This window comes from Trichosurus vulpecula, chromosome 9, assembly GCF_011100635.1.
Source record: "Trichosurus vulpecula isolate mTriVul1 chromosome 9, mTriVul1.pri, whole genome shotgun sequence".
In the NCBI taxonomy this organism is placed as follows: Eukaryota; Metazoa; Chordata; class Mammalia; order Diprotodontia; family Phalangeridae; genus Trichosurus; species Trichosurus vulpecula.
Genome location: NC_050581.1, coordinates 149,558,581 through 149,571,499, shown reverse-complemented (window position 1 = coordinate 149,571,499; position 12,919 = coordinate 149,558,581). Strand labels below are relative to the sequence as shown.

Sequence of the window (12,919 nt, the reverse complement as noted above, 5' to 3'; positions counted from 1 at the left end):
TCTAAATTAGTTGTGACAAAAAGGCAGGAGCTCACTACAATAGCAGGATGAGCCCTGGGCTTAGAGTCAGAAGACTTGGATTTGCATTGCAGGTCAATCTCTTACTAGCCACATGATCTTGAACAAGTCTACCCTCCTCGTTACTAATAAGAAGACAATAATATTACTTACCAACTCAGAGTTCTTATCAGGAAAGTACTTTGAAAACTCAAGGTACTATACAAATGTCAGTTACTGTCATTATTAATCTTACGCACAAATAGCTGAAATAATGCATTGTCTTTTACTGGACGTGACAATTTCACTTTTGAAACTTACGTGGTAACTGCGAGCTGAAAAATCAATAATTGAAAAAGATAGCTAAGAACCCAAATTCAACCACTATGAATCCAGCTGAACTGCCATGATCAATTTAAATATCTACTTTATCAAGAAAATTCTTCATGTAGATGTCTAACAGGCATTTATTTAATGCTGTAACAGGACATCTCTGACTAGTTCTCCTGCTATCATACCTTATTTATCCTCTAGTACATAGCTCCTATTGCTCCTTCTCTTCTAAGCTGAAACAAACAAATAAATCAAACATTTATGGGTACAAGGTGCTCTAGGTGATCCAGAATTTAAAGACATGGGAGTCTGCCCTTAGTTATCAATCTACCTGGGGAGACCGGACTATCATGTAAAAAGCAAATTCAGTAACCAAGTTTGAGAGAGAGCAAAGCAAGACATATTAATTAGCACCGATTCGTCTTGTTGCTATGTGAAAATACTCTTTGGCAATTTCATGTGTTTATTAGTTATTTAATCTTTTAACTAACTGTGAAAGACTTAGCTACTTTGATCAATACAACAACCCACCACAGCTCCAAAGGACTCATGATATAAAATGCTCTCTACCTCTGGAAAGAGAATTGATGAACTTTGAGTGCAAATGGAAGCATATTTTCCCCTTTCCTTATTTTTCTTGCTTCCCTGCCCTGGAAGGTGGCTAATGTGGAAAATTTTTTTGCATGACTTCTTATGTATAATGGGTACCATGTCTTACTTTTTCAATGGAGGTGGGAGGGACTAAAGGGAGGGAGAAAATCTGGAACTGAAAAATTTTTTTAAAGTTACTCTCTCTTGTAGTAAGAATAGAAAGAATGAAGTATTTCTATCAAGGGACTTGGTTTAAATCCCAACTTTGCTACTTTCTAACTGTGTAAACTTAAGTTAATCATGTCAACTCCAAGGAACTCAGAGTTCTCATCTATAAAAAGAAAGGTTTGGATTTGATAAAGGGTTCTTAACTCTTTTTGAGTCATCGGCCTCACGGATAGTCTGGTGAAGCACATGAACCCTTTTTTCAAAATAACGTATTTTAAGTACAGAAAATAAAATACAAAGGAAATCAATTATTAATGAAATTACCAAAATATATATTACATATAAGAAGTTCATGGGCACCAGCATAAGAACCTTTGGAACAGATGATCTCTGAGGTGTTTTATAATGCTAAGATCTAAGAATGTCTAATGCTTTACACGTAGTCAGCACTAAAATGATGACCAAATACCAAATAAAGAGAAGCAGCATAGTGTACTTGGAGCCTGAAGTCAATGCAGACTCTTAATCTTTCTGAAATTCAGTTTTTTCATATGTAAAACGGGAACAATGAATTCTTATACTACCTATTTCACAGAGTTGCTGTCAGGCTGATTATCTAGTTTGTAGAGTAGCCAAAAGTTTTTTTTCTTCTAACATCTTTTCGGGGCAGCATTTCTACCAGGGTCTGGCATAACGGAAGGAAAATTAAATTAGTTAATTTGTGACTATAGGTTTGGTTATAAGTTTAATAGCAGAGATGGTGAAAAAGGTAAAAATGAGTATTTGGGAGCATCCATAGATTTTAATTACCTGTGTTTTTCCTATCCTTGATTAGCAGTAATAGCAAACGGTGCAGTAAGGTGGAAAGAACACTGAACTAAAAGTTCAAAAGACTTAAGTCTAGTCCTGGTTCGTCACTAACTTGCTGCATGATCTTGGGCAAATCCTTTCACCTTGGGGAGTTCTGACTTCCCAATCTAGAAAATAAAGGAATTAGATAATCTGATCTCTGAAGTATGCAATAGCTCTAAAATATAAGGACTCCATCAGCAGTGAATTACAGTTCCAAAAGATAAGTTTAAGTTTGAGCTAAAACCAAAATTTTAGAGATATGGAGTCCAATAATTATGTTGCATATTGTTAAAATTATGTTGTATATTGTATATTGTGACAATACCACCACTTAAATATATTCACCCCTCCTTCAAATGCCAGGGTAGCCATGTACGTTATTTACAAAGTATAAAAGCTATAATAGAGGGAAATAACAAGGTCCTTAAAATCCTTTGCATTTTAGCAGCTTCATCAATGGAATGTAGTAACTAATTTGGTTGAAAACTTGCAAACAAATGCTATAAACTAAGGTAAAGAAACTAAGGGTCAAATTAAATATTATAATCTTTACTAATCTTTTCCATGCACTGTCATTTAATAGGAAATTGAATTAAAGGGGAATTTTTTTTTGCAAATCAAGACATGGTGACTAATTCATTTCAAATGAATAAAGAATCAGGATATCAAAAATTACATAGATAGAAAATAATAAAAAAGAATTATGTCAAGAATATTTCCAAGGGAAATCAAGGTAGAAGTCCAAGAGATCTCTGCACTCTCATTAAAGATACTAAAACCTGACATCACATGAAACAGTATAGCATAGTACATGGAGTCAGTATCAGGTGGGACCCTGAGCCAGTCAGTTAATCTCAGTTTCTTCTATAAGAATGAGGATAATAATGCATGAAAGGTTTGTTTGTGAACTGTACAGCATGATATAAATATCAGTTATTGTTACATCACTCATTCAGAATGTTTGAGGGCAAGAAGAGAAAAATGTATAAAATTTGAAATGCAGATGATAAAACATATGTGAAAGCTACCTTTGCAAAAATGTTCCTGAAAATGCTCAGAACAATAATCCAGGTGAAAGGCAGTGAAAAGACTGAACTAAGGTGGTAGCTGTGTGAGTGCAGAAGAGTCGGATACATGAGATGTTGCGAAGGTAGAAATGGAAAGATCTGGCAAATAACCAGATATGTATAGTGAGAGGAATGAGAAGTAGCCAAGGCCACAAATCGGAGAGACCGAAGGATGGCAGCACCCCTTTCACAGAAGTAGGAAAGTTTAGAAGCGGGTCAGTTCAGTTTTGGTTATGTTGACTTTAAGATTTCTCCAGAAACTTCGGTCTGAAATGTCCAATAGATAACTGGTGATGAGAGACTGAAAACGGGGCGATCCTGGGGTGAATACAAACACATCCCCTTGTAAGTCATCTGGAAACAAAGTTATTCTTAAAACTCTTAATCAGATTTTACCCTGTAAAAACTATTTTCTAAGATGTCTTATTTCAAGAGATAAAACAGATTGCTGTCCAACCTTTTATAATTAGAAAAGATAGAATACCATTCAGAGGGAACAAGAGATGGAACTTAGATATACCATACAAACTGAACTCTGATGGTCTTTTGGAGGAAGTGATCATCACTCCCATGATGGAAAAAAAAAAAAAAGATTCCAAATCAGGGCCTCTCTAAGTTGGTGTAGTTATGGGGAAATTTCAAGGAGATAACCAATATCTGAAATGCCCACAAGCCATCTCAAGGCAGCACTGACGTATATAGTTAAGCTCATAGGATGAAATGGCTTATTTTGTCTTCATTATACTTCCTCCTTCTCCAGCCTCTAAAATCCAAAGTAACAGAAAAAAAGGATACTAGAACTTGAATAGTTTGAATTTTTTTGTGGTGGCTCAGGTACTCATGGCATGTGCAAAATCAATCAACATTTTATCTTATTCACATCACATAAAGACATCTAAAATTCACATCCTGAAATTCTGAGTATAGTCTGTGGACAGGCTGATGAACACACTCTGCTTGATAAATGGTGAGCTCTTTCTCTTTCTTCCATACAATTATCTTTAATGAAATAAGGGACTTTACTCCTCAAAGATGCTGGTTTTATAAATGATATTTGCAAATCTTTAAAACTCCCTTTAAAAGAATCAATTTTTTTTTCTTGTATTGAGGAATTAATTCGAATACAAATACATAGATCTAATATTTTTGGAAAAGGCTGCTTGTTTGTTAAAATTTATTTTTAAAAGGCATATCTAATCCACTATGGCAGCTAATATCAAAATAAAAATTGATTCTTAACATTGTCTTTACATAGTTCTGTTAAGCATATATTTGGGTTGTAGATCAAAACCTCTTTTGAGGTTTTTTGTACATTTAGCTTACCCATTTGAAGACTACCAGAATCAAAAAATGAAGACTTTTCTTTAATTACTGGGACTGAAGCACAGGATATTTCACAAAAATTCACAAAAATCTTCATAATGTGTGAGTTCTTTGCATTTTGTTTGCCCAGAGATGCATAAATGTCACACATTAATTATGCAAAATATCGAGCTGTACATGAAGGTGAAAATATTTTTATATTATTTTAAATTTTAATATGAAATATAACATGACATACATCTATATATACATACATAAATAAGCTTCTAAGTTTGTTAGAGAAACTTGTCAAAAATTCATTCAAGGTCCTTAGCTTGTGTTCAAAAGTGCATTTCATAATTCCCTAAAGTAGAATTTTAACTAGATTTTCCATTTAAAATGTTTTTGTGTTTTTACCAGTGATGCTAAAATTAAGATTTTCCTAAGAAATCGAGGTCTCTTACCAAAACGATATACTGTCCTAGAAGAATTCCAAACCTGAAGTCGTATGATATGACCTAGGACTCCAATTCCTCTAATTATACTGTTCTGTGTGTAGAGTTGGGTTTTTTTGGGGGTTGGGGGAGGGCTGGGGGAATGAAGGCCTACCACAAACACCCCACTAAGAATGAACAGAGTTAGCAAGAACTCAGACTAATCTACCATAAAAGTGCACATTTATTTCAGTTATTTATACACATCATTCTTACACTCACACAGAGAAGGCAACATATTCCAAACTCAAATGATTCCCACTGCTCTTCTACCTTGAGGATTTCGGAATTTGCACATTTTACAAGTCAGCTAATACAATGGCCAATTTATTCCCCCCGAATGGATGTTAGCAGTTCCAACTCCATCATTACTGATGTATGCCCTTGGACAAGTTGCCACTTCTCTAGGCTTTGGGTTCTTCATCTGTAAACTGGGTAATAATGATTATTGTGATACTTCACATAACTGAAAGCAAGAAACTCAACCTGATGATTCACTCATTTATCAAACGTTTATTAAGCAACTACTATACGTCACTACGCTGTGTGTTGGGGCTATAAGAAGGACTGAAAATTGTGCCTAAGCTCGAGGAGCTTATCAACTGAGGGTGGGGGGAAAGAGGGGAATACAGCAGGCACAGCAATATCTGCAGAATAATTGGAAGAGGAAAAGAACACCGACTACTAGGAAGATCAAGAAACCCACTTGGCCTGTTTTCTGCTCGTGTGACCTTGGACAAAGCAGCAACCTCTCTGGTTTCAGTGCGCTCAGCTACAAAATGAAGGTCCTTTCCAATTCCAGATCTATGACTTAGAAATTCCTATACGAGGTGGTACCAGAGTTAATATCTGAGGAAGCTGGGCAGTCTAAGAGGGAGCAAATTCCAGGCTTGTACTAAAATAAAGAGGAAAGGGCACAGAATGACAATTTTAGGGAACAGAAAGGATGTCGGTTTGACTGTAACATAAAATGGGGTGGGGGGGGGAGGAGAGAGAAATAAGCATTTATGAAACACTTACTATGTGCGGGCACTGTGCTAGGCACTTTACAAAAATCTCATTTGCCTTAATAAGACCTGTGATTCCATACTGACAGGGTACTTGATACAAGCATAACTATTATAAATTTGTTTAGCAAATAAAGTTGGAAAATAATAGGACCTATTTTATCTACTTCTGAATTACTCTAACAGGTATTTCTTCTAGGTCTTCTTGGTGTTCCTTTATTACCTTTCAGTTGGAAATTGTGAAAGCTTTCAAACTATTAAGACTGAAATACCATAAGTGAACAAAAATAAAAATAAAAATAAATCTTGAAATAATGTGAGGAAAACTAAAAGAAGATGGTTTGGAGGAAAATTTTTGAATAAAAGATATTATTTCTATACTCCAAATTATGAACAAAAAATTAGTTAGTATTTTTATAATGCTTTAAGGTTTACAATGCACTTTATGTCTATTATCTGTGTGATCCTTACAATACCTGGGAGGGAGGTACAATTGTTCTGGCCATTTTACTGAGACTGAGAGAAGTGAGATGACTTGTCCAGGGTCACACAGAATGTCTTCTCTTGTTTTATAAATCTACAGAAGTGACTTTCTGCCAAGAGAAGTCATACTGGGATCCAGGTACACGCTCGATTCCTCTGTGGGAAGGACACAGAAGCCAGAAAGCTGCAGAGCAGGATCCATATGACTCTATGTTGGCCAGCTTTCTGAATGCAGACACAGCACCCACCCACATTAAGCCCACAGATCTCCAATTCCCGGAGGAATCACTCCATTCTCTTAGGCCAGTGATCCATAAAAGAGAATTTCCAAATCAGCTTCCAAAGTAAACTTTACTGACTACAAAGCAAGACCACTGATACAACTTACTCCCCACCCCCATTTCATATAGGTATAATAGCCTGTGGGGATTCTGAAGGCAATTTATTCCTTTCTTATCAAAACACAAATAAAACATATTAGAAACAGAAAATAAGTACACAAATTTTAAATATTTTTACAAGCCTGACTTTACCATAATATGGTATACAATTAGTAAATTAAGTGAAAAGTTCAATATTTTAATGAGGTAAAATAAGTCTGCTTTGATCTCTTTAATTCCCAGCTGATATAAACCATTATTTATAGAGTAAGTGAACGGTTGTTCTAAAGTTAAAGGTTTAGGTACAATCTGAATGATCAACTCCTATTTATTGCTTTAAATATGTTTTCAATTTCTAAATCCCTTCAAATTTTCGTGCTTTAGAGTATTCACATTTTTACTTTTGTGTATTTACTTTAGAAATATATCTTGTGGTTCAAAAGAACTAGTTCTTCAGTAATTCCAGAGCATTTAGCTTGGTTATCAAGTGTGAGAACTTGAAATTGAGTTTCAAAGTCAAAGTGTAGCCCTCTTATTTTTAGAAGCATCAATTTATTTTCTCATGGGATAGGGGAATAAGTAAGGGAGACAAAGTTGAAATTCTTGAAAGAACTCTGATTTCAGAATAGGATACCCTACTTCTCACATAAGCTATGAAAAGAAAAGGATGGCATACATTATACTGACACTTCCTCTCTTCTACAGTATAAACAGAATCTGCCCAGTAAGGATGCCTGACTGCTTCTATCACTTGGAAACAACAGAGCACACTGACATATTTCTTTTTTCAAAAGCAAGTGTGCCAGCTATTGTAATAGCATCTGTCACTCACCTCAGCCACCTGCTGTGTCTCCACTATCTGCTGAGCCAGCACCTCCATTTTTGTTGCCATGGTGAAGCAAGATCATTAGAGAACCTGTTTGGAAAGATGCCAGCAACTTCCATCAGGCAAAAAGAAATTAGGCTACTTGAAAATTATTAATAATCAAAATTAATCTCTGGCATAATGTAATGTGAATTTACCCTCTGCTGGAGACATGGCAGCAAGCAAGCAGTGTAATATATGCTCACTGCACATCTGGGGATACTGCTCTTTAGTAATATCTTCGTCAATTATCTACAAGACTTAAAAAAAATCCAAAAAACAAAAAAAACCCAAACACAAAACCAGACCAACAAAAACATTCCAAGTAAGAAGAAAAAGCCTTCCAGCCTAAGAACAGAAAAAGACCAAATTGGAACCGTAACTGCTAGCGCACCTTGTAAAACGTGAAGGTGGATACCTGTTTTGTTTACGTCTTAGGTAGATCTCACACCTGAGAGGGCAGCTCCTATGACAGGTGCTGAATAAGAATGAAGCCATCTGAGAAAGACTTGAGATCAGCTCTGGATACTGAGCCATTAGGCTGCTATCATCAGCTCTACTGCTGGCATTAGTATTACTGCAAAGGTAAAACCCTCCAAAGATGCTGATGCATTTTGTTGGTGGGCACAAATGCAAAGGCTATCACTAGCAAAAGGAACAAATGCAACAAAACAATAACAGTATCAAAGCATGCTAAGAGTATGGTCCTAAGAAGTTCATTTTTTTAGAAGCCTGCCTTTGAAAATGAAAACTGGAATTTAGCTATTTTCCTAGTGATGAAGAGCTAGATTTAGGCTCATCAGTTTTCAACAGTGTGACTATTTAGAGGCTTCTCAGGTGCAGAGGTCATAATGTGTGGCATGCTACATGTGTTATTTAGTCCAATGCCTAGCTGCCGATATGAATCTAAATGAAAACGTTCATGACACTCATAGTAACAACAACATTACAGCTTCACAACAGTACAGTTATCAGGTAGTTCTGTGATGGGGCTATATTACTAAGCAACTAGGTGAGGGAATTGAGGCCAGGAGTGTTGAAGAGATGCGTCCGAAGTTAGATAGTGAGTAAATGGTAAAGCAAGGCCTAGAATCCAGGTCTCCTGGCTCTCAGTCGTCCATTGTTTTTTTCTACAACACCACAGAAGGTATTTACTTTCTTTCTTTGACCATAAATGTAGCATCACACGACGACTGTAATGTAGTTTATTTTTAGCCTCCACATATGCAAATGATATTCAGTATCTGTGTAGTATACATGATACAAACCCATTTACTTGGCTCTTGTTTTTCTAAATTTTTAGTTACCTAGACTACTTCATAGTACTAACTTAAAGAACCCTAACAATATTTATATTCATAATTCCTTCTTCCCTCCACAGATTGCTTCTACCTCAACCTAGTATTAAAAAACAAACAAAAAAATCACTTTAAATGTATTACTACCAGAAAGACCAGCAGAATTACTTTCCTCCAAGCCAAATGTTATAAAAACATATCACCCCTATTTGCAAAAGCCCCGTGAAGCTGAAATCTAACCTTTTCCTCCTAAAGGGGTAAATAATAGCTCTCCAGATAATACAAATGATAAACACTGCCATGATTTGTTATATACAATATGCTAAAAATCCTACCTTGATGTTATAACCACTAATTTCTATCACCTTTGGAGGATCAGGTCTGCTGCTGCTACTAATAACAGCAATCTGCTGGGGAAATGTGAAAGTAAGAAAAATCTATGCGTAAAAAGCTGCAAGAACAGCACCAGAAATTCTTCTTATCACTTGAAAAAGTTGCTTAGCTGACTGGAATAAAGGCTACAGTCACAGGTAGTATTTTGTGTACATTTGGATAACTTCCCCAAATCTTCTGTAATCATACCCTGATGAACTAATAATTGATCCTCCATTAGATGCCTATTACAAGTTCAAGGTGCTAAAAGGGGAAACATCTGATCCACAGTGGTCATGGTGGCTGTTCTGACTTTTTAAACAGTTTCCTAAAATGGTACCTTGAACAGTGCCTGCCCCATATGCTGAGGCTTCTCCCTTTGTAGCCACTGAGACAAATCTCCAAATCCTCTATTTACATATGATATCTGATTTAGGAAGAATTAATTTCTATAAAACTCAAGGCCATGAGAGCCCAATTAGGAGATCATGAGATGTCATTTTATTAAAAGATAGCTTTTAGAAAATTTTCATAGATCACTGGTAAAGATATCAATTGTCAGGCAAACTCGAAAGTGTAAATAGGATGGGAGAAGGTCTGAAAATGCTGCAACACATATGAATGCATTATCTGTATTTATAGATCATGTCCAGTTCTAAGTAATCTAAATAACTCACTATTATACTATAACAGACTTTTAAATACACGTATCAGTAGAAGAATAACACACTAAACATGCTAAAAAATACTATATTACCAAACATTTATGTATTTTCATGTGCAAAAACTGAAAAACTGGCATATATCCTGAGCAGGATGGACAAGATGGAGTGATTTCTAGGAACTAAAGATGTTTACCCTGGAGAAAATGAGGAGACTACTAAAAAGGCTTTCATGTAGAAAAGTGAGTAGCTTTGCTCTGCATAGTTCTTAAGGGCAGAACTAGTGGGTCAGTCAATAAGTATTTATTAAGTATCTACTATGTGCCAGGCACTGTGCTAAGTGCTAGGAATAAAAGTGTTCAGATCAAAATAAGGATACGCTTTCTAGCAATTGAGGCTATTGAACTGGTTGCTTCATTTGGTGGTGAGCTCCCTGTTACTAGGGATATTTTATGCAGAGGCTGGATCATCTGTAAGGTAAAAATAAATAAGAGATTCCTTTTCTCATTTCCCACAACATTCAACTAAAGTATTAGCTGAAGCCTTTCCTAGTGCCATGAGCTGCTAGTGCCCTCAAGGTTTTCTTGTAGCATCACCACCACTGCCACCACCACCATCAGCAGCAGCAGCAGCAGCAGCAGCAATAGGACCAGTATCTCTATCTCACTCTAGCTAGAAATGCAGTGGCTACTCAACTAGGCTGGTCCCACTACTTCTTAGTATTTACCATATTAAAGTCAAACATATGCAGGATCAGCATGGCTCACTGCAACTCAAAATTAAATCAATAAACACTTATTAAACACCTACTATATGCCAGGCAAGGTGCTAAGCTCTGGGGATACATGAAGGATCTTACAATCTAATTGGAGAAACAATATGCAACTATATACAAAGTAAGTTATATAAAGGGTAAATAGCGAATAATTAAAAGGGGGAAGGCACTGGAATTAAGAGGGTCCACTAGAGAAGGCTTTCTGTAGAAGCGGGGTTTTAGTTAGGAGTTAAAGGAAGCCAGAGAGGTCAGTAGTTGGAGAAGAGGAGGGAGAGTGTTCAAGCATGGGGGAACAGCCAGAGAAAATGTCCAAAGCTGAGAGATGTCATGTTCATGAAACAGCCAGGAGATCAGTGTTACTGGATTGAAGAGGATGTGTTGGGGAGTCCAATAATAAGACTCCAAGGTAGGAGAAGACTACCCTTCGAAGGGCTCTGAATGCCAAACAGAGCAATGTTATGTTTGTTCCCGGAGGAAAATAAGAAGTGACATGACCAGACCTGTGTTTTAGGAAAATCAGTTTAGTAGCTGAATGGAGGGAAAGACTGGGATGGGGAGAGGCAGGCAAACCCAATATCAGATATTGAACTAGTACAGGTCAGAGGTAATGAGGAAGTGCACCAGGGTAGGGGCAGTATCAAAGGAGAAAAGAGAGGAAACTGACAGGCCTTGGCAACAGCTTGCATGGGGTGGGGTGGGGTGGTGTGGGGTGTGTGTGTGTGTGTGTGTGTGTGTGTGTGAGAGAGAGAGAGAGAGAGAGAGAGAGAGAGAGAGAGAGAGATAGTGAGGAATCCAGTATAATTCCTAGTTTATGAGTCTGAGGGGCTGAGAGAATGGTATTGCCCTCTACAGTAATAGGGAAGGTAGGAGGTGAAGAGAGTTTTGGAGAAAGATGAGTTCTGTTTTGGACGTGTTCAGTTTAAGATGTCTACTGGACATCCAATTCAGGATATCTGAAAGACAGCTGGAGATGTGAGACTGGAGGTCAGCAGAGAGATGGAGCAGGAAAGAGATTTGAGAATCACTAGTATACAGATGATAATTAAATTCATGGGTGCTAATGAGATCACCAAGGGAAGCAGTACAGAGGACCCAGGACATAAATCAAGCTCAAGAGATCTACCAGCCTCAGCCTCCTTTGAAGTTGGGCTTATAGGCCTATGACACCATGCCTGGCTGTCATATCTGCTTTCCGTGTATGAGCATGCGCACACACGCACACACACACACAAAAAATGTTAGTATGTATATGCGTTTGTTCATGTTGTCTCTTCCATTACAATATAAGCTCATGAAGTCCAGAACTGTTTGCTTTTGTCTCTGTGAGCCCAGTGGTTAGCAGGTACTCAATAACTGCTTGTTAGGCTAGATGATCTTTCTCATTGGAAAATGTATTCATGACTAAAGTAAGTCATAGCTTCGGCTTCCAGCTCTGACCCTTCCCTTAAGTTTTAGATTCTAGTCTTAAACTACCTACATGTCACTTCTACCTGGATGAACTACCAACAACTTAAACTCCTAACTTCTATTTTGGACATGTTCTTTCTGTCAAAACATAGTCACTGGCTAACTCCTTTACAATGATATCATTATTCAAACTATTCATACATGTCTGAAACCTTGGTGCTACCTTTGACTCTTCTCCCTCCCACACCCTTCACATGCAATCAATTCTTAACTCCTGTAGCAGGGCTGTCCAAAATGCAACATTCTACAAGCACAGAAATTTACAGAAATGCTTTAGTAAATGAAGCCAAACTACTGCAGAGCTCTCACTAAAATGGCAAAATCAAAATATATTGTCTATCATTTCAATAAAAACCTAAGGTTGGACAGGCCTGTCCTATGGGATCTACCTCTGAAATATTTTTTGCACATATCCCCCTCTTTCTATTTCCAGTGCTTCCACACTACCACAAAAGCTCAGAGTTGGACAAGACGTCAGAGGCCCTACCTGGAGTATTGTAGTAAAGGGGGTTTTGCCACATCTAACCTTTCCCCTTCCTAATCTTCCTTGAGAACAGATCTGATCACCTCATCAATTCTGCTCAAGGCCCCTCACAGGCTCCCTGTTGCCAATGAACGAAATTCAAACAGTTCAGCACTCACAGTTCTAGGCAGACCATGGCTTTCATCCTGTGGCCTTCCTCCTACTTTCCCCAAGCATCCTGCGCTCTATATTCCCCGACCAGACTATGCTATATTTACTGACTCTCATTCATGATTCACTCATGCAATATATTTACTCCATCTGAAATGCTTTTCCTTCCATC

The 12,919-nt window shown here is 37.2% G+C and overlaps 1 protein-coding gene across 2 annotated transcripts in view; it reads right to left on the bottom strand.

The window, feature by feature from the left end:
• The window catches only part of NR2C2 (nuclear receptor subfamily 2 group C member 2), a 106,827-nt gene that overhangs the window by 82,661 nt on the left and 11,247 nt on the right, over window positions 1-12,919 (bottom strand). Inside the window, exon 2 of one of the 2 annotated variants that reach the window (XM_036738880.1) lies at window positions 7,507-7,590. The exons of the other annotated variant lie outside the window; for it this stretch is intronic. Within the exon in view, the coding sequence (XP_036594775.1) occupies window positions 7,507-7,566 (60 nt within the window). The 5' untranslated portion in view covers window positions 7,567-7,590. The remainder of the gene's footprint in view (window positions 1-7,506; window positions 7,591-12,919) is intronic. 2 annotated transcript variants of the gene reach the window in all.